Here is a 20,248-nt window from a genome sequence, read left to right as displayed (position 1 = left end):
TCTCTAAGCATGCAGCTCCTGTGGTTCTCCATAGCTCGATGTTGTCTCTTATGCGCTTGATGATTCCTGCCACGCACGGCAGATGCTGCCTGAAGGTGCTGTGGTTTCTCTCCTGCCAAATCTCCCAGCAAGCAAGCCAGCACAGCGTCTGCACTCCCTTTCGCCATTGGTGTGGGGTCTGCTCCAGGATGCCTTGCACGATCGCGGTGGTGCTGTCATGGCGCCAGCTCTCGGCCAGGGTGAGAGCCGAGCAGCCATGCCACAGTCCCAGCTCGGCCCACACTCGTCCGGCTTCGTGGCAGCTCCAAAAGAGGTGGCGCGACGACTCCAGGTTTCTGACGCAGAGTTGGCAGAAGTAAGCGTTTGTCCAGCCCCGCCGCTGGAGTCTGTCATTGCACCAGAGCCGATCCCGAGGAGCAACCAGGCAAAGATTTTGATTTTTCCCGGCGCCGAGGCCTTCCAAACCAGACGGTCAAAATGGGTCGCCGTTCTACCCTGGAACTGCGCCAGGTACGCCGATTTCGCTGTGTACTTTCCTGAGCTGGCTCTACTCCACGTCAGGTCATCCGGCACTCCTGGCTGCAGCTGCGTGTCCGTCCCCTGGAGCAGGCGATGAAGGGCGAGGACGTCCGGCAGGAGATGGCGGTTGTTGTCGTGGGCTAGGTCGCGGATCCACGTGTCGTCACTGAGGGCCTCCCGCACCGATCTATTCTTGCGCCGCGAGTAGCTGAACAGCCTTGGGAATTGCTGCGAGAGGCAGCCCTGGCCGATCCATGGAGAGAGCCAGAAGGAGGCCCGAGCCCCGTCGCCGATCGCAACGCTGGTGGAGGCCGCGAAGAGCGCTTTGTCCGCGCCGTCGCAAGGCAGCTCGGTGCCCACCCAAGGCCGCTCCGGGTGGTGCCAGGCAGTCCAGAGCCAGCGCAGCCGCAGCGCTCTGCCAAAACGCTGCAGGTCAGGGATGCCCAGGCCTCCTTGCTCCGTCGGGGCGCAGACCGCCGGCCAGTTGACCTTGCAGCTGGCGCCCGAAATCTCGTCGTCCTGGCACCAGAGGAAACGTCGCCTGCACTTGTCGATCTCCTTGAGAATTTTCTTTGGGACACGGAGGACGGTGAGGGCGAAGGTCGGCATGGCACTCAGCACGCATCGGACGAGCACGCGGCGGCCGGCCATCGGTAGCAGCTTGCCCTTCCAGCCCGCAAACCTTGCCTTGATTCTGTCGATGATGAACTGGAGGTGGACCAAGCGAAGGCGTCCCGTAGAGACCGGCAACCCAAGGTATTTGATTGGGAAGGGAGCGATGGAGCCTGCAAAACCCTGGAGCACCTCCTCGACGTTGATGTTCTCGCAACGGATCAGCGAGACCGTGGATTTGGCCGGGTTGATGCAGAGCCCCGTTGCCTCACCGAAGTCGCTAAGGATGTGCAGCAGAGAATCTACCTCTTCTCGTCTAGGGTTTATGAAGATAACTGCGTCGTCGGCATATAGGCTTACACGAAGCGCCGGGTCGCGGCCTGGAGAGGCGATGTAACAGCTGCTGATCTACCGCCGTCGTGATGAGGTGGTGCAGTGGGTCGATTGCCAAAATGAAGAGGAAGGGGGAGAGCGGGTCTCCCTGGCATAACCCACAGTGATGAAGGATGCTTGGGCCAACCGAACCGTTGAGAGAGACCGTTGAAGAAGCCGAGACGAGCAGGCGAGCCACCCAGTCCCGCCATCGCGCACTAAACCCTAGCTGTTGGAGCAGCTCCAGCAAATATTCCCAGGAGACGGTGTCGAACGCCTTCGCTATAGGAGGTTTGATTTCGAGCAAAGGAAGGTGCAGATTCAAATGGGTCTATAGTTAAACTTCAGCAATATTATAGCAACTCCAACCGGGTGACCCATTTTATCCGTTTGGGTTGTCCGGACATAAACACGATCCAACAGGGCGACCCAAACGCACACTGCGTTCGTCTGCTGTCCGTTTTGTGTCCGTTCAGACTCATATCCAGCCCAAACTTGAGGCACAATTGGGTCAAAAGCGGACACAAAGTGAACGTTCTCCGTGCCTTCTTCGTCCGCCTCTGTCCGGTTGCATGTGCCGCTTGGCCCACTTGCCATCCACCCACCCGTCCCATCTCATCTCTCTTCTCCTTTTCCTCTCTCTTCTCCCACCCACCCGCTCACCCCGCTCGAGAGCTGGAGCGGCGCTGGCCTGCCCCCCGTGCCTCGCCTCCCCCACGCCGCTTTGCCCTCGCGCGCTAGGCCCCGCGCACGTCGCTGTGCCGCCCGGCCGTCCTCTTGCCTGGTCGTACCCGGCCTCCCCAGCTTGCCGCGCGCCAGCTCTGCACGCCTCGTCACCAGCCCGCTCGCCTGCCGGCTTCACGGGTGCGCAACCCTCCCTCTCTTCGGCGCTCTCCTTCTCCTCGACCTCCTAGTTGCTCTCGCGCTCCGTCTTCGCCCCGGACCTCTCCACGCCCCGGGGCACCGGAGGCCGAGGCGGTGGGTCGTCGCCACCGGCGTGCGGGGCGTCGCGGGGGTGTTGGCGGCCTCGTCCTCTGTGCCGGCCGCGTCCATGTTGCTGTGGGGACAGCGGCGCCATGCTGCTCGTCACCGCCGGGGCCTACTCCCTCGTGCGCCGCCAGTCGAACTCTACGACCGAGAGCCGCTCCTTGACCTCCAAGGTCGTCCAGACGCGCTGCGGGGAGCTCACCCGGTCACGCTCCGAGCTTCTGGCCGCACCTCGGGCCGCGCCCGGCCGCGCCTGCTCTTGAGCGCTCGGCCGTGCTCCTGGCCGCGCCCGCTCTCGAGCTTCTGGCCATGCTTCGGGCCGCGCCCGTCCACTCTAGCCCCGCTGCTTCCTGCTCGAGCTGCACGGGCGCTTGCTTCGCCGGCGGAACCAGCCGCAGAGGCAACAAATGGGTCCGCCGCATGTCTTTGCGTTGGGTGTATCTATCGTCCTCGCGTGTCCGTCGCATGTCTGTTAAGCGGACGAGTGACCCAAACAGACAAAAAAACAAACAAAATATGTGTCGGGTCCATGTGTTGGAGTTGCTCTTACTTACCGGTTGGCAGATGGGTAATGGAGGGAGTATCGGTGGATTTACAGTGGAGTAGCCTTCCAGTAAATCAAGATATGCGTTTTTTATCAGAGAAGATAGTATAGAGGAATGTAGTTCTTGTATTATTCATATCTGTCCTAGTAAAAAATATGCTAATCATTTCATGGCAAACTTTGGTAGAAACTTTAGTAGAAGGCTGAACCGCTGTCTGGCTTGGATCAGGTCTAGAGGAGGTCTTGGGGCCTTGTCAGACGTGGTTGTAATCCCTACTATCTCCTCTCCGTCTTGGTTTATTGGTTCCTTTCGTATTTAGTGTCAAATTTTGATCATAGATTTAACTAATAAAATGTCAATGCATGTTGTAAAAAATAATATCACTAGAAACTATGTTCAAATACGAATCCAACGATGTAATTTTTATTAACATGCATTGATATTTTGCTAGTTAAATTTAGGGTCAAAATCTGGCACAAAATATTAGAAGGCCCAATAAACCAGGATGGAGGTAGTACGTTCTGAGCAACACAAAAATTATTTCGCAACAAAGAAAACACCACGGATTCCAAAGTATGATATCAACACAAACTAAAATTAGTAGCAATTGCAAATGTTCATCACAGATAATAGGGCCATGATTATGAATAGTTCACTTAGAAGACCCGTGCTAATTGACCGTGAATCCATGTTAGCTTACCTTCCAAACTGAAACAACAAATGGAAAAAAGCAATAGCTCTGAACGATGTAGAAAAACAGTAGAACTAGAATCAGGCTATTTCTTTCTGTATGTCTAACTATGATCCTTCCAAAATAGATGTGCCAATCTACATCCTCTGAGAATTGGGTGTAGAAGGTACTTCAGTGTACGACACAATTACCAATACTTGATTCTTCAGAGTAAGGTTCAGAAAAAACAAACTACAGTGCTCCGATTTCAGGTACGATAATCAATATCTCAAGATTGCTTCCCTTAGATAACTCCTATTACAACTTGGATCTCTCCCTAAGAATCACTGTAATCAATGTTGTGAATAAGACATTCTGATTCAACATGACATCCTGACAAGCTAACAGCATAAAACAAACAAAACAAAACAGAGTTCTTCAATGCTGACTCCAGTGTAATATCTACTCAAGAACTGAAGGGCGTTAGCAGGATATGTACAATCAGGAACTGAAAAGGGGTCCGTGCTGTCCATATATATATGTATAGCACTGCAACATCCAAAATTCAGGCAATGCAGGCACAAAAGTTTGATTCAGGCCACAAAAACAATCCAACTGCCTAGCCAACAGTAGATATCTCGCTCGGTGTTGAACAGATGCACGAGCAATCAGTTTCATTAGTGCCTCTTTCAACTAGGCGTTTGTTCCGGTTAATCAACAGCTTGATCAGTGGTGCTTTCAAGGAAACTTGGCGCCATATTTGATTCACTGGTCCATTCGGATCTTCATACTCAAAGTAATGTTTTACCTGCAACAAATATCCAAGGTTCAGCAAATAAACTGGTAGCTAAACTGCCAAATGTGTATGGATATGCATTACACTCCTCTGAAACTGAAACTTCATACAATTCCTTGAGTTTCTTGCAAATAAGACGACATTTCACATGTCATTGCATACCAGACCAGATTGAACTCTTCCAATGACGTAGCAGTTGATCTTACATAACATAACAGTTGGGCAGTTTTATTGCCAAAACTATTGTCAGCGTTCTGGGAACAGGGGTCCCCAGACTTGCCTGCCTGCGGCCCACGGAGTGGCTCTGCGAGCGGGCCCGTACGGCCCATCTTCACCAACAGGCATTCAAGACCCTCGCGAGGGGCCAAGCCTCGCGAGGCGGACGACATAAGACCTCCTCAGGAGCGGCCTTCCCAGGTAGGCTCGCGAGGGGCGGAGAGTTCAAGGCGAGGCAAACCTCGCGAGGTTCTTGTGACGTGAGCCATGACGATCGAGACCCGGCGGGCGTCAGGCGGGCGCCAGCGCGCGCAGTGTCCTTGTTTCCTCTTTGGTGCTAAGGAGGCAAGCGCAGGCGCGGAATACCGAGGCGTCAAGCAAAGGTTAGACCAAGACCAACAGGACGGCAAGACAGAGGTCACCGTGGAGCCCAAGGCGGCGTCACCACCAGAGCCTTTTGCAGGCGAAAACTGTTTTTGTCAGGATAAGTTGTACTAGCTGTCCCCTTTCAAATTGGCCGTTGTTGGCTCTCTTCCCGCTCAATATTTGGGGAGAGGACCAGGGCCTCTATAAATAGGACTAGCCACCACAGTAGGAGGCAACTCGAACTGAGCCTCAGGCATCGAATGGATCTGGAGCCAACCCTTAGCCACACACCGAGCACAAGAACACCTCAACCTCAGGAGGCTGTTCTTCCCCTTGTAACTGTTCATCCTCAGCCCGAGAGGCAATCCACCACCACCACACTGGAGTAGGGTATTACACCACAACGGTGGCCCAAACCAGTATAAATCTTGTGTTCTTTGTGTTGCGAGTTCGTCGAGTTAGTCCGTGAGATCTTAGCAAGGCTAGGACGTGGATCGGTAGGGGGTGTTCTTCATGCGCACCCCAGTGTTCGAACCTCGAGGGTTTTGCCGAAACCCGTGATCCGACATTTGGCGCGCCAAGTAGGGGTGCGCCGGAGCCTCTTCCCCATCAGTTGATCCACCGACGCTCCGCGGTTCCGATGTCCGGCGACCCGAGGGCCGACGCCAACCGCTGGGCAGCCTGGCCCGCCCGGGCGGCGCCGCCTGCCCAGGAAGACCTCAACCCCGCGCTCCAGGCGGCACGGGCACCACCTAACGCTGCTGGGCGTGGGCAGCGCGGCCAGGCGCCGTCCACCCTTACTCCACGACAAGCGCGAGCCGCAGCAAGGGCCGCAAGCCACGCCGCGGCAACGGCACCGCACACCCGGCGGGAGCAGGCGAACATGCGGGCTGCACTCACAGTGGCGCAGGAGTTGCTACGGTGCCGACTGATGGAGAGCGGCCGGGATGCGCTGCTGGAACGCGTCGCCGAGCTACTGGACGCAGCGGCCACGGCAGCGCCGCCCTTCTGCTATCAGCTCACGTCTCAGGCGGCGGTTGGATCCCACGGCGGGCCTCGCCGCGCCCACGTGCTCCCGGGTGCGCCCGGGGGCCTCGTCGACATCAACACGATCCACGGTGGAGGGCGCCCTGTTGCGCCCGCGCCACCCCAGATGGGTGCGGGCACGAGCGTTGCCGCATACGGCCCTATCGGAGCACTGCCCTGCCGTCCTCACGACGGCGTGACAGGCCGGGCGACATGGAGCATGGAGCACTTCGGCGAGGTCTTCGGGGCAGCGGCCTCGGAGGCCTACGTGCCCCGCATGATGAACCAGGAGTACACGCCGGAGGACGACCCCGGCTCGTTCCTCGGACCAGGATGGGAGGAGGCGTTAGGAGCTGAAGCCTTCCAGGAGCCGCCAGAGAGCCCCAGCAACCGCGCCGTCGACAACAGATACAGGGTACCACTAGTCCCTCAGGGGCAAGCTTACGCTAACCATGAGTCGCAGGTGAACCAAGTCACAGCACCCGGCGATGGTTCCGGCACGGGATGTCCGCCCCATCAGGAGAGACCCACTGGGGGCTGCCCAGGAGGAGCCAGGAGCAAGGCCCCTCCCCGCGTCGCACGGAGCAAGGCGTCACCCGGAGGTAGGCCCTCTACCGGGGAGGCGCCGGCGAGCCCTACCCCGGCAGAGGACCCGTGGTCGCCGAGGACGCCGCTGGCGTCCCCCTTTGGTGCCGTCCTGGTCTCTGGTCGTCCCAATGGTGGTAGAGGGTGGCGCAAGGCGGGGCCCTCGTCTGGCGATATGAAACAAGGCTCACGCCTGTGAAGATCGCCGCCCGTGACACTCTCACGTAATAACGAGTGGGGCTGTACACGCCTCGGAGTCTCAGGAGTGCCGCCCTCGGGCCTCGGGGGCTCCCTCCCACGTCCTAGTGGCAGCACTTAGCTCCGCGCTGGTAAGAAGACTCGAAGAGAAGAAGACTAGACTAGGCGCCGGACGCGGCCATTTGCTTTGGATCTCTTTTTGTAGCCTTGCCTTTTGGATTTGGATTTAAGTTGAAGTTGAATTTTCATTGATGCGCGCGGGGGGTGCCTTTTTTTGTTCGAGCGATTTCTTGTTGCCTGGTTCTTGCCTTATTCCGAAGCTCGCACTCGCTGCCTCCCCCTCGCGGGCCCCTCGCGAGCGGGGCTGGACGCAGCATACGCACCGCGTGCGTCGATACCACGATCGGCACTTGATTCTCGCGAGGCCCTCTCGGGCGAATCGGCAAACCCTTCAGGAGTTCCCCGGGAGCTCACGACCTCACGATCCAGTTCGGGGCTTGCCGTCGGCTAAGGTAAGCCACAACAGCAAACTTGCCATCAGACTCATGGATTCACAAAGACGCACACTCAGCTTGACATAAAAGAATAAAGGCAGCGGTTTGTTTACACGAGGGGCTCCCCCTCTCAAAATGCTCTTACAATCTTTAGGGGCCACGCCCAAGTTTTTGCATACAAGGTAAAATAGCAGGGGAACATGGGATCAGCCAGATATGTCGCTCGCCGCGCCCCCCGGGTCATCTTCAGACGCACCACTGGTGTCGCTGTCGCCGTCGCTGGCATCGCCTCCACCTTCGCCAGCCCCGACATCGCCGTCGTCAACCACGTCTCCTTCGTCTGCCGCGACTACCACCGCGTCGTCCTCAGAAGAGAAGGCCCTGACCAGCACATCCACGTTGTCCTCCACCCATCGCGCCAGGTCGCCCCGGATGGCCGCAGGTACGGGGGCAATGGCAGCGTCGAAGTCGAAGTCAAGGAAGGTGTTCTGAAGATGGCTGAAGACGCGGGAGAACGCGCGCCCGAGCAGGCCACCGCTCCTCTCTTCCACAAGCTGGCGAGCTCTATCGGATCGAGCTTCCAGACGCGTCACCACGTCGGAGAAGAAGCGAAGATGGCTGGCGTAGTCGTCCATATGGGGATGAGGGGCATTCTCGTCGCAGATATGGCCCAGCGTGGTGTTGGCCCTGTTCCCGAGACCCTGGAGCATGGGGCATGCTCGCGCTCCAATGTCCGCCGCTGAAGCACTTCCTCCCTGTTCTGCCGCGCAACAGCCTCGGCGTCATCAACCCGTTTCTGAAGAGAGAGCAGCTCGGCGCGGGCGGAGGCCAACTCCGCCTGCGCCGTGACCAGGGCGGCCGCTGTGGCCTCCTCGCGCCTCTCTACCTCAGCTAGCCTGGGCCTAAGGGCAGCGGCCCTACCTGCAGCCTCCGTCTCCGCAAGCTGCAGCTTCAGGTCATGCCTACCCTCAAGACCCGCGCAAACCTCGGCCACCCGGCGATCGACCTCCTCCTGAGCCTTGGCCTCGCGTGCACCAACGGCATCTTCCGCTTGGGCAACTTGACGCTCCCTCGTCTCCAACCGCTCAAGCTCGAGGCTGCGCTCCATGGCTTCCAGTGCCAACGCCTCCTCGCGCCTCCGGATCTCTTCTTCTTCGGCGAGCGTCCCCCTCAGCGACGCAAGGGCGGCTTTGCGCGCCTCCACCTGCTGCTCCAGGGACGCACTCCAGGCCTGGAGCTCCCACGCGCGCTTCTCCGCAGCCTCGCGACGGCGGTCACCCTCGCGAGCTTCCTCGAAACCTCGGGAGCAGGCCTCACGAGAGACCTCGAGAGAAGCTTCAGCCTTCGCGTTATCAAGCTCGCGTTGATGACGCCCGAGGTTGATGGCCACCTTCAACTTGTGCCGCTCTTCCGCCAGCCGAAGACTCTCGGCCACGAGGCGCGCGTCGACACCCGCGAGTTCTTCACCAAGCCGGTTGATCGCGCCCAGCGCCTCCTGGAAGAGCTCATGACGAACGACGCTCCGTCCGTGCTCGAACTCGAGCGCACGGCCCATCTCGTCCTCCACCGTGGGGGCTGCAGGAGGGGCCCAAAGCCACACGCCCCCTCCCAACAGGGGGCTGGGAGCTGGCGCGTGCCCGGAGGCCAGCCAGGCCTCACAAGGGGCCCGGGCGAGTCGGGGCTCGCTGCTTGAAGAGGAGCCGAGGACCGAAGCCAACCAGCCACCGTACATGACCAGAGGAGGGGTTCTGGGCACGCCCGCCAAGCTCCAAGCAAGGCCGCAAAGGAGGGGCGACGAGGCCGCGGGCTCAAGGCGCCATGGAGGCAAGCGCGCCTCTCCAACCGACCCCGCGCCAGGAGCGGCGTGCGGGCTCGGGGCGCTCAAGGCCAGCGGGGGAGTCGAGGAGACAGGAGGCTGCTCCTCAGGAGATGCAACGACCTTGACGGAAGGGACCCTGAAGGACCACCGTTAGGAAGGAATGCGACACTCAGGAAACCATAAGGATGCAGCACTTACTCGTCAATGGCGATGTACTTCCTCCGCTTCAACGGCCCAAAGATGCCACTGCTGCCGCTCGGGGACCTCTCCCTCTTCCGGAGCTCCTCGAAGTCCACGCAGAGCCGACCAAAGCGTTGGACATGGCGGCCAGTACGAGGTGCGGCAGGAGAAGCGCTTGAAGGGACAGCCTCAGGGGCGCCAAGCTGAGGAGAGCCGTCGGGCGTCATTTCGCAGCGACCTGCCGAGGTCTCAGGAGCTTCGGCCTCAGGAGTCGCACGCTGCGTCACCCCCACAGCAGCTGCCCCAGGCCAAGAATCGCGGACCCCCGAGGGCGACGCCTCGGGAGCCCCAGGCGGCAGCAGCACTATGGTGCTAGGGCCACCGGCCTCGAACAGTGCTCGCCCCCCTGCTTCCACACTCGGGGTGAGCTCGGCGCCAGTAGCGAAGAGGGGAACCACGTTGACGGGGTTCACGCGGGGTCCCACCAGGCCGTCTGGGCGCAGCCCCCACTCGTCAAAGGAAGGCATGTGCTCCACAAACTCCTTGTTCGAGCAACGATACAACAGACAACTCTTCCCAGGCATGTCGTCCGTCAACGGGACGCCCGCCAAGACCCCAAGCACCGTCTGCCGCGTCTCAAGAGGGAGCCCGGACTCCTGAAGCCTCATATGGTCCTTGCTGCTAAGCAAGGCCCACATCGGCCGGGAATGGCGCTGAAGCGGGGCAACTCGGCGTCGCACAAACTCCTTCACCACCATAGGCGCAGTCACGCCACGGTCTTTCAGCCTCTTCAGCCTGAGCCAGACGGGGACAAGGCAAGGGCTCGCGAGCTTCTCGTGGCTCCAACCGGAGTTGGGGACGGCAGGCGCCAGCGAAGGGTGGAGCAGAGGGCTGAGCACTCCGACATCAACAAACACCCACCGTGTCCAAAACCCGCTCGTGGATGGAGGAAGCTCGAAGTCGATCCCCGCACCTGTCGTCGCAGCCACGGCATGGAAGCTCAAGCATCCCGAGCTCTGTCAGGGGTCAATCAGATGCAACGAGAAGTGGCGAAGAAGGGCCACGGAAGGGGCAATGCCCACCATGGCCTCGCACACAAAGGCGAAGACGGCAAGAAGGGTCACGGATTGGGGGTCAAGATGCAGCATGTGGATCTGATAGTGTTCCAGCACTGCGTTGAAGAAGGCGGAGAAAGGAGGGACCAGACCGGCCCAAAGGGCGTCGATGAAGAACGGGACCTCGGAGGCTACCCGGTCAATGCGAGCACGAGACGCAGGCCAAGCCACCGTCTTCCCCCACTCGTTGAAGCTGGTGGTGAGCATGGGACGCACCTTGCCCATGGCCTCATCGTTGAGCACCAGCGATCGGCCAACTGCGGGCTCGACGGCCGGAGACGCACTTGTCGAAGTCAGAGGCTCCTTCCCCTTATCCGCTTGTTTCGGCGCCATGGCGATGGAGTGGGCAGAGCTCAGGTCAGATCGGAAAGTGGGGCGGAGTCCCGGGGAAGCAGAGGAATCGAAGGAGTACGGCGCAGGCGATGGAAGAATAATTGTGTAGGTTGCGGTGGCCGCCTAGCCAGGCGGCCACGCGTCGACCAAGGCCGCAGGCTATTGGGGCCCGCGGCACTCCGCACTTGCGCTTTGGCTTTGCCTCGAAGCCAAGCCCGAGCGCGCCTTGGGCCCAGGGGCTACTGTCGGAGTTCTGGGAACGGGGGTCCCCAGACTTGCCTACCTGCGGCCCACGGTGTTGCTCTGCGAGCGGGCCCGTACGGCCCATCTTCACCAACAGGCATTCAAGACCCTCACGAGGGGCCAAGCCTCGCGAGGCGGACGACACAAGACCTCCTCGGGAGCGGCCTCCCCAGGTTGGCTCGCGAGGGGCGGAGAGTTCAAGGCGAGGCAAACCTCGCGAGGTTCTCGTGACGTGAGCCATGACGATCGAGACCCGGCGGGCGCCAGGCGGGCGCCAGCGCGCGCAGTGTCCTTGTTTCCTCTTTGGTGCTAAGGAGGCAAGCGCAGGCGCGAAGTACCGAGGCGTCAAGCAAAGGTTTCCATATCGGTGCAACGAGACCAAGACCAGCAGGATGGCAAGACGGAGGTCACCGTGGAGCCCAAGGCGGCGTCACCACCAGAGCCTTTTGCAGGCGAAGACTGCTTTTGTCAGGATAAGCTGTACTAGCTGTCCCCTTTCAAATTGGCCCTTGTTGGCTCCCTTCCCGCTCAATATTTGGGGAGAGGACCAGGGCCTCTATAAATAGGACTAGCCACCACAGTAGGAGGCAACTCGAACTGAGCCTTAGGCATCGAATGGGATCTGGAGCCAACCCTTAGCCACACACCGAGCACAAGAACACCTCAACCTCAGGAGGCTGTTCTTCCCCTTGTAACTGTTCATCCTCAGCCCGAGAGGCAATCCACCACCACCACACTAGAGTAGGGTATTACACCACAACGGTGGCCCGAACCAGTATAAATCTTGTGTTCTTTGTGTTGCGAGTTCGTCGAGTTAGTCCGTGAGATCTTAGCAAGGCTAGGACGTGGATCGGTAGGGGGAGATCTTCGTGCGCACCCCAGTGTTCGAACCTCGAGGGTTTTGCCGGAACCCGTGATCCGACAACTATATATGCTCCCATCAATGAAGAGCATAAATGATGACCCGAAAATAAATCATATATACATAGCAACTTAGTTTGCCAAGCAATTCCAAACCACTGCCCATCCATGAAGTGGTTAGTACTAAATGACAGGAAGGAAGAAATGGTGATCTTTCCTAGCAAAAATGCAACAAGAAGCCAAGTGTCCCATGCTAGTAAATGTAAAAGGTATAACCAGCTTCTCAACAATAAATCACTAAATCAAACAAGTGTCGTTCTGTTATTGCGTCTAATACATTTCAATATGGTAATTATAGGACTTCATGGTGGTTTTAGGTTAAGTGGACTTGTCCAAATGAAGAAGTGACTATTCTTTTTTCCATTTTTTGCAGTGACGATTCTGACAAACCCACTATCTAAGTCCTCAAAGATTTACCGATATGTAGGGTTCCTTGCATCTCGTCTTGGTCATATGAAACTAACTGATCTTGCATGTCAGTTATCCATAGTTTTTATGGCGTCGCCATCTCGTCGTTATGGTGACGATATAACACTGTGGCGCCCTCCGAGCCCAAGGTGCCGGCTCTCGCAACAGAGGTTGCATGTGGCATCTACCAGAGGCATGGCGTCCTGTTGGCACCCAAATGGTGAGGTTGACGTCGCCATGCTTAATTTCATAAGCCACAGGCCTCTTCCAGCCATGCCCCATCTAGCTCCACTCAACTCCAGGTCGGAGGTGCGTCTTACCCATCCACCACCTCCTATCCACTCAGCTGCAGGTAGGAGGCGAGTTTCAGCGCCACATCCCGCCACTCCCATCCACAGATCGACGCAGGTGCGGTGCAAGTCTTCTCAGGCCAGCTTCACCGCCACTGCCGGCAAGTTAAGCTACCTGTCTTCTCAACCACCTCTCTTCTCCCTGACTCTGCCTCCCCGTCTCTCTTCTTCCCCTATGCTGCGATGTGCCCTGTTTCTTTGTCTGCAAAGTTCCTCTGTTTTGTTCTCTTAATGTACATGTTGTGCCCTAGTATATATGTACACATGTAGTGCTAGTGCAGTGCATATCTCAACCTTGCAATCCACATGTAGGGCTAGTATATTTGTGGGCAGTGCTAGTGCAGTGCATACATCAAGCTTGCAATCCACATGTAGGGCTAGTATATTTGTGGGCAGTGGCTTAGGGCAGTGCATATCTCAAGCTTGCAATCCACATGTAGGGCTAGTATATTTGTCGGCAATGGTTAGTGCAGTGCATCTACTCTGTTTAGTGACTTAATTTGTTGTCAACTTGTCATGCAAAGTTAGGTCTTTTATATCAAGTGCGATTTAATTTGCTATCACAAAGACTTAGGTTGTCTATGAGTCGCCTTGCCATACGGCATAAGCACTATAAAGTTATGAAGGGGATTGGTCACCACAAAATTCATTACGCCATGAAAACCATGTTGCTATCTCACTATGGTATTCTGGGTGTATATACACAATGTACTCTGTATAAAAGATCACTGTTTAGGGGATCCTGCCACTGTAAGAAAATCCATATAATTCCTGGATCAAAAACATTTTGTTCCAGATATATGTACGAAATCGGTTCCTATTAACTGAAAGTACGAGATTGGTTCCTATTAACTGAAAGTACAACATAAGATGAACTAAAATGCATATGGCAGCATCAACAAAAAAAGATGGAGTACTGACCCTTTGTATTTCTCTTTGATACTCCAGAATCCGCTCTGAACTGACTCTCCGAAGCATTGATGTTAAGAATCCAGGCTGTACGGCCTTGCTTGTGTCAACAAAAATTGATATATTACTGTAGTCTATAACATCTTCAAATGGCAACTCGATGTGATCACTAACTATAACAGGAACGCATAAACTGACAAGTGCATCAAACAATCTGCACGCCGAGGGAGTATCTCCAGCAGGATGCAGGCAGAATTTGGATGAGTGCATTCCTTGCGTGGCCATACGCCGACTCACCCTTGATTGGGCTCCATGTTTTATTATTACATCTCCCTCATTTTCAAGAACTTGAAAAAGTGTATCACGGATCTTCCCGCCCTACATTATTAAGAATGATCAACTGTAACGTAAGTAATGCTATTGCGTAAACTGAGATAATTAGCAAAGAAAGATAGCATTGACTATAATCTCCGTGGCTATAAAGTAAAAAAGAAGGATGTATTGATAGTAACAAAGTCTGATAAAAGGATGAAGGATGAGTGCACAGACAGCGGCGGAGCTACGTGGGGGCGAACCTGGGCCATCGCCCCCCCAGCAAAAACGAAATTTTTTTACTACCCCTATATGTTTTACATACAGCCCACAACCAGAGGCCCATTTATCAACTAGTACTAGTAGTCTTCGTTGCCTGGAGCCCTGTTACCCTGTAGAACGAATCTAGCGACCTAATCGATTTCCCCTTTGACCTACTGCTGCTTGCGACCACGGACGCCTGAGTGTGGGGGTGCCGCCGTGCCGGCGTCCGGCAGACTGGCCGCTGTGGCTTGCTGGCGAGGCCGCGTGGGGGTGATCGCTGGCCGCTGGCGGGCGGCCGGCTAGGGCTAGCCGCTGCTGCATCCACTCCTCCACTCCTCCACTCCAGCCTCCTTCCCTGTGGTGCCTTAGTGAGCCGGTGAGCAGCTGCCCTTGCTAGATCTCTCTCCAGTTGTCTCTCTCTATATCTCCCCTCTGCAAATTGTAGAAAGTTCAATTGTTTTAATTCTGAATCTTATTTCACCTTAGTTGAGGAAAATTCTAATTAGGTCATCTCGCCATGGATTTATTCAGTTGCATTTTGTACTGAATAAAAAATGTTCTTTACAGTGAGAGGGAGGCAGTGATGCTTAAGGGGGAAACAATTGCTGCATTTTTCAAAAGAAAGAGAGGTAATTCACCTAATGAACCAACAACAACTGAAACAATGCTTGTTCAGCCAACGGACTGTGTTCAGCCTCCTCTGCTATTGCTTGAATTTGAGCAACACGGACCACATCCTTCGATGCCTCAACATCAAGGACAGAGCCATCAAACTCAAACAGATGAAGTACTCTTTCAAGGGATTGAATTCTTGCAGTGGGATCCAGCACTACGTCCACAGATTTGGCAATATCCACCTAATCAAAGAGACGATGTGCGGCGAGCATATTTGAAGCTTGGTATTATGCAGCCCCGTTTGAAGAATTACAAAGCTTATGGTCCAGAAGGTCGCAAACGACGCTTTAAGTATGACTGGTTCAAGGATTTCCCATCATGGTTGGAGTACTCGGAGGACAGTCATCGTGCATATTGCTTCTATTGTTTCTTGTTCGGCAAAAACAAAAACAAGAGAGGTGGTTCAAATGTCTTTACAGTGCGAGGATTTGTAAATTGGAAGAAGGTCCATGATGGAAAGAAATGTGCTTTCTTAAACCACATAGGTTCTGAACCTTGCTCTGAACATAACAATGCAACCAAAGCATGCCATGACTTCTTGAATCAGCAAGGCCATTTAGAAAATGTTGTAGCAGTGGGCAACCAGAGGAATATAGAAAGAAACCAGCTAAGGGTGAAAGTATCAATTGCAGTAAGTGGCTTACATCACAATCTTGTGCATTTAGAGGCCATGATGAAACTCCAGGGTCAAAGAACAGAGGGAACTTTATTGAATTGTTGAAGCTCCTTGCAGAATTCAATCCTGAGATTGCTGAAGTTATTTTGGAGAATGCTCCATACAGTTCAAAGTACACATCACATGAAATCCAACAAGAGATTTTGGGCATTTATGCATTGAAAGTTAGGAAACATATCCGTGAAGAGATCGGGGATTCTAAGTTTTCTATTCTAGTGGACGAGACATGTGATGTAGCAAAAAGAGAGCAGATGGCATTGGTTCTCAGATTTGTTGATGAAGATCGTATATTGCAAGAGCGGTTCTTTGCCTTGATACATGTGACGAACACCAAAGCCGCAACACTTAAAGAGGTATTGAGTTCTTTGTTATCCAAACATGCTTTTGACGTTCAGAACCTTCGTGGGCAGGGGTACGACGGGGCTAGTAATATGAGGGGGGAGTTCAATGGCTTGCAAGCTCTTTTTCTTAGAGAATGCCCATATGCGTATTATGTCCACTGCTACGCTCATCGCTTGCAACTTGCGCTAGTGTCTGCATCGAAGGAAGTGGTCACCGTTGCTCAATTCTTTCAGAAACTTCTTTTTATTGTAAACACCGTTGACTCCTCTGCAAGGCGCCATGATGAGCTTCGTGATGCCCAGTTGGAGGAACTAGCTCGGTTACTAGCTATTGATGACATTGAAACTGGTAAAGGGGCAAACCAGATCTGCACACTAAAAAGACCCGGAGACACTAGATGGGGGTCTCACTTAGGTTCTATATCCAGCCTAAAGAAAATGTTTAAAGCAGTAAATTCAGTGCTTCAAAATATAGCATCAGATGGGTCAGCTGGCTCAATTCGTGCAGATGGAGACACTGCTTTCAACTATTTGTCCTCTTTTGAGTTCATATTTGTCTTATGTCTGATGGAAGAAATATTGGAGATAACTGAAGATCTTGGTCAAGCTTTGCAAAAGAAATCACAGGACATAGTAAATGCCATGCGTCTAGTGTGCACAACAAAGGTTCTTCTTGATGAAATGAGATCAGATGATGGTTGGGAGGCCTTTTTTGATAGGGTTGTTGAGTTCTGTGTAAACCATTCCATTGATATTCCAGATCTGGGAGAAACTTACATTATGTGTGGTGGTCGTGCTCGTCGCCAACCAGATCATTTTACTAAGGAGCATTATTTACGGGTGGAAGTATTTCGTGCAACACTTGATACTCAGCTACATGAATTAGAATTCAGGTTCAATGACAAGGTACTGGATCTATTGACCACTAGTGCTACCCTGATACCTAAAAATAAATTCAGATCTTTCAAAGCTGATGATATTTGTGAGTTAGTGAAGAAATATTATCCAGCTGATTTCACCCAACAGGAAATCTATGGATTGGAGCAGCAACTAAAACACTTTGTTGTGGATGCCTCCAATGACAAAGAGTTGAAAAATGTGTCAACCTTAACAAATCTTTGTCGATATCTTTTCGAGACAGGGAGACATTCTATCTACAATCTGATTGATCGATTGTTGCGATTGCTTCTAACTCTTCCAGTTTCTACAGCAAGCGCCGAGCGAGCATTCTCAACCTTAAAGATCATTAAGACAAGGCTACGCAATACCATGGAAGATGATTATCTAGCCAATAGCTTGCTAGTAAAAATAGAGAGTGAAATCACGGAGAAGTACAGCTATGAAGATGTTCTTATGCACTTTAAGGGTGCAAAGAAACGAAAAGCTAATCTGTAGTGCAGTCTTGCTGTACTGAACCGAATGCTCCATGGTTAAACGGTATTTTGGCATAGTTCCTTTTGTTATGGAGTAGGTTATATATATAACTAAAATTAGAAATGTATTTTGTAAAGCTACTCTGGAGAAGATCAATATAGTTGTCTTGGTTTCTTGATATTTGCAATATCTAACTTGTTGTGTTCGTATGATTTTGTATTTGGTTTTTCTTTGCAGCTTCGCCCCTCCTGAGATTTCTTTCAAGCTCCGCCACTGTGCACAGAATCCCATACCTTAAGTAAGGTCTGGGAACTATATAACTTAAAAGGAAGATAAATGTTAAAAATAAATAAAAACTAATCAAGACTTGAGGCGCAACATTTTGAGATTACAATAAGGACCCACAGAAGTGTAAAAAATTCAACATAGGGATGCTTAAAAAATTACTATGGTAACTGCATGATTTTGGAAAATGTAGTTTCTAGAGATCTTCCAAAAACCAGCAGATTATATTATGGTAGCTTATGGGGGCATAGTGTGGAGTCTCAAGAATGGTTTCTGCTACCTATCCCCACTGACTATTGTTTCCTATGCTCGAATGGTGCATTTATTACCTTCAGTCTTGTTCCCTGACTAAATTATGTATTATGAAGAATTAAGTATCCGACATTAGGCGTAACAGTTGCCACTGGAAACAAGTAAAACTGAACGCAGCTTAAAATTTCGATGCATGTAGACACTAGACAGTAGACACACAGAAGATGAATGAAAGAGAAGGGGATAAGGTGGAGGAAGGGTTTGCAAAATTGTGCAAGCATTTGTCTCTGCAATAAATAATTAATTAGGTAGATTAAGAAGTATACAAGTTTGTGATTTTGAAAAGATTGTGCTTTGCAGAATAGTAAAAGACTACTACTGAATAATATATCAATTCTCAGCAAAATGTGTAGCCAACAAGCCTTTACTAATTGCCTAATATCAATATTCACTTCAGGAGATTGTATGTGTTGACTCTTGAATACAAAATGGTGTCCTGGCCTCCTGGTTCACTTACCCTATGATATCGGTTCCTGGACTGTCATTCCTTATTTACAGGAAGTAATCTCAGTCATCTAAACAAACAAAATCCAATGTAATCTTATTTTCATACCCTAACTTTCTTTTCACCCAAACTTTATATGATAATTCTTAGACAAGAATTTAACATTGGGTGCTCTGAAAGAGATCTAAACACAGCTTATCAAGTGTCATCATGAGTTTATGACACATCAATCTCTAAAAAAAGTGTAATATTTGTTTCGGATTCAAGAGCTCACCTCCTTTCGGTACCGGTTGCCCATGAAAAACAGCAATGCAGGCCTGCTGTCGACATTGACATCGCCCTTGAAAGGGTTGATGCGGTGGGAGTAAGGCAGGATGACATCCTTGACGAGAGAGGCCTGATCACCACGCAAGCGGCCGAAGTCAGAGACTAGGCGTACGGCATTGCTGATCCGGTCCACAACCCGGTAGAGCGCGTTGGGATCCTGGCAGATGAACACGTGGTCCCTTCCCTGGTGCCGCCGCCAGTACGACTGCCGCTCCAGCCACTCCACCAGCTCGTCCTGCATTGCCTCGTCGCTATACGAAGGCCCCGCCGTGGCCGCCGCCTCGGAGGCATTGGCGGCGGCCGGGGGCCGGATGGGGTTGACGACGAGGCTGAGGGACGAGAAGAAGGGCACGTAGAAGAGGTCGGCCTCGGCCGGGTCATCCACGCGAGCCACGGGGCGGTCACGCGGTCCGCGGCGACGGAGGTCCTTGAAGAGCCACCACTCCGCCGAGTGCTGGTGCCCCGGATAGCGCAGCTCCTCGTCTGCCAGCACCGCGGCCGCATCCGACGAACCCGAGGGAACCCGCGCGGACATGTAGCTGCGGACGACGCCGTAGGTGAACTTGGACGGCAGGTCGTACAGGTAGATCTTGACGGGGGAGGGAAGGGAGGAGGCCGAAGAGGAAGGAGAGGTGGAGACGAAGGAGTGGGAAAGGCGGGAGGCGGAGGGGCCAGACGGGGAAAGGAGCAGGAAGAGTAGCGCGAGCGCGAGCGCGAGGAGGAGGAGGATGACAGGGGAGGGGCGGCGCGACGGCATGGCGCGGGCGGCGAGTGCGAAGAGGGATCTGGGGAAGACGAACCGAGGGGGCGGGGGCGACACCAGCGCCGACGCCGGCAAGATCAGAGGCGCCGGTCGCTGCTTACGGGGTGGCCTGCCGCGCTCCCACATGTGGCCTGCCGAACACGACGGTCGCGCGTCGCGGGCGGCGGAGGATGGGAGAGAGCGGGACGACGGCGATTGGAAGCAGTAGTGGGGCTAGTGGCTCACACTTAGTTTCTGCTAGCGCTACTTTAGGTCCCACAGGTCGGTGACTCGACATGTTATACTATACCAGTAGCTTCATGCCGAGTTTTTTTTATGGGCACTACTAGGCGCCGGCGCCGGCGGAAATCGGCTCCTAGCCGCCCGATTCAGCTGCACCAACAGTTCAATTTGGATCCCCTCGTGTCGTCTTCTTCCTACCTCCTCGTCTTCTTCCTTCCCCGCGTCGGCGGCAGTTAGCCACGTACGACGCCACGCTCGCCAACCACCCCCTCGCGGCCTTGCTCGTCCTCGGCCCTGTCCTCGCCGGCCACCCAGCATTGTCACCGTCGGACGCCATCACCGTCGCATCTCCTCCTGACCCCCTGCTCTCTCTCCTATTTGTCGCCGCATCTCCTCCTCACCCTACTCTCGCTCCATGGTAGCTCCTGAAGCATCGTCGTCGCTCCCTCACCGTCGAAACTCGCTCCACGGTGTTGCGTGAGCGACAGCCAAAGAGTCAACGCCGTTCATGGATGTAGCAGAAAAAATGCCAGGAGTAGCAAAAATCATGGATGTAGCAAAATCCTTCGTCGGTAGTAGCAAAAACCA

At 53.9% G+C, this 20,248-nt stretch overlaps 1 protein-coding gene across 1 annotated transcript; it reads right to left on the bottom strand.

The window, feature by feature from the left end:
• Positions 1 to 3,971: 3,971 nt before the first annotated feature.
• Positions 3,972 to 19,686, bottom strand: LOC109782879 (probable arabinosyltransferase ARAD1). Its single transcript, XM_020341504.4, has 3 exons — positions 18,623 to 19,686; positions 13,677 to 14,042; positions 3,972 to 4,513 (listed from the first exon to the last, which is right to left on the bottom strand). The coding sequence occupies exons 1-3, from the start codon at positions 19,562 to 19,564 to the stop codon at positions 4,325 to 4,327; spliced, it is 1,497 nt and encodes a 498-aa protein (XP_020197093.1). The 5' UTR covers positions 19,565 to 19,686; the 3' UTR covers positions 3,972 to 4,324.
• Positions 19,687 to 20,248: the final 562 nt, after the last annotated feature.

This window comes from Aegilops tauschii, chromosome 2 (assembly GCF_002575655.3).
Source record: "Aegilops tauschii subsp. strangulata cultivar AL8/78 chromosome 2, Aet v6.0, whole genome shotgun sequence".
Taxonomy (NCBI): domain Eukaryota; kingdom Viridiplantae; phylum Streptophyta; class Magnoliopsida; order Poales; family Poaceae; genus Aegilops; species Aegilops tauschii.
This window is presented reverse-complemented; position numbering and strand designations above follow the sequence as displayed.

Coding starts and splice junctions, on each gene's coding strand:
- LOC109782879 (XM_020341504.4), bottom strand. CDS start 19,564: ATGTGGGAGCGCGGCAGGCCACCCCGTAAGCAGCGACCGGCGCCTCTG. Junction 14,043..18,622: donor GCAACCGGTACCGAAAGGAG/GTGAGCTCTTGA, acceptor TTAATAATGTAG/GGCGGGAAGATCCGTGATAC. Junction 4,514..13,676: donor ATCAAAGAGAAATACAAAGG/GTCAGTACTCCA, acceptor TATTTGTTGCAG/GTAAAACATTACTTTGAGTA.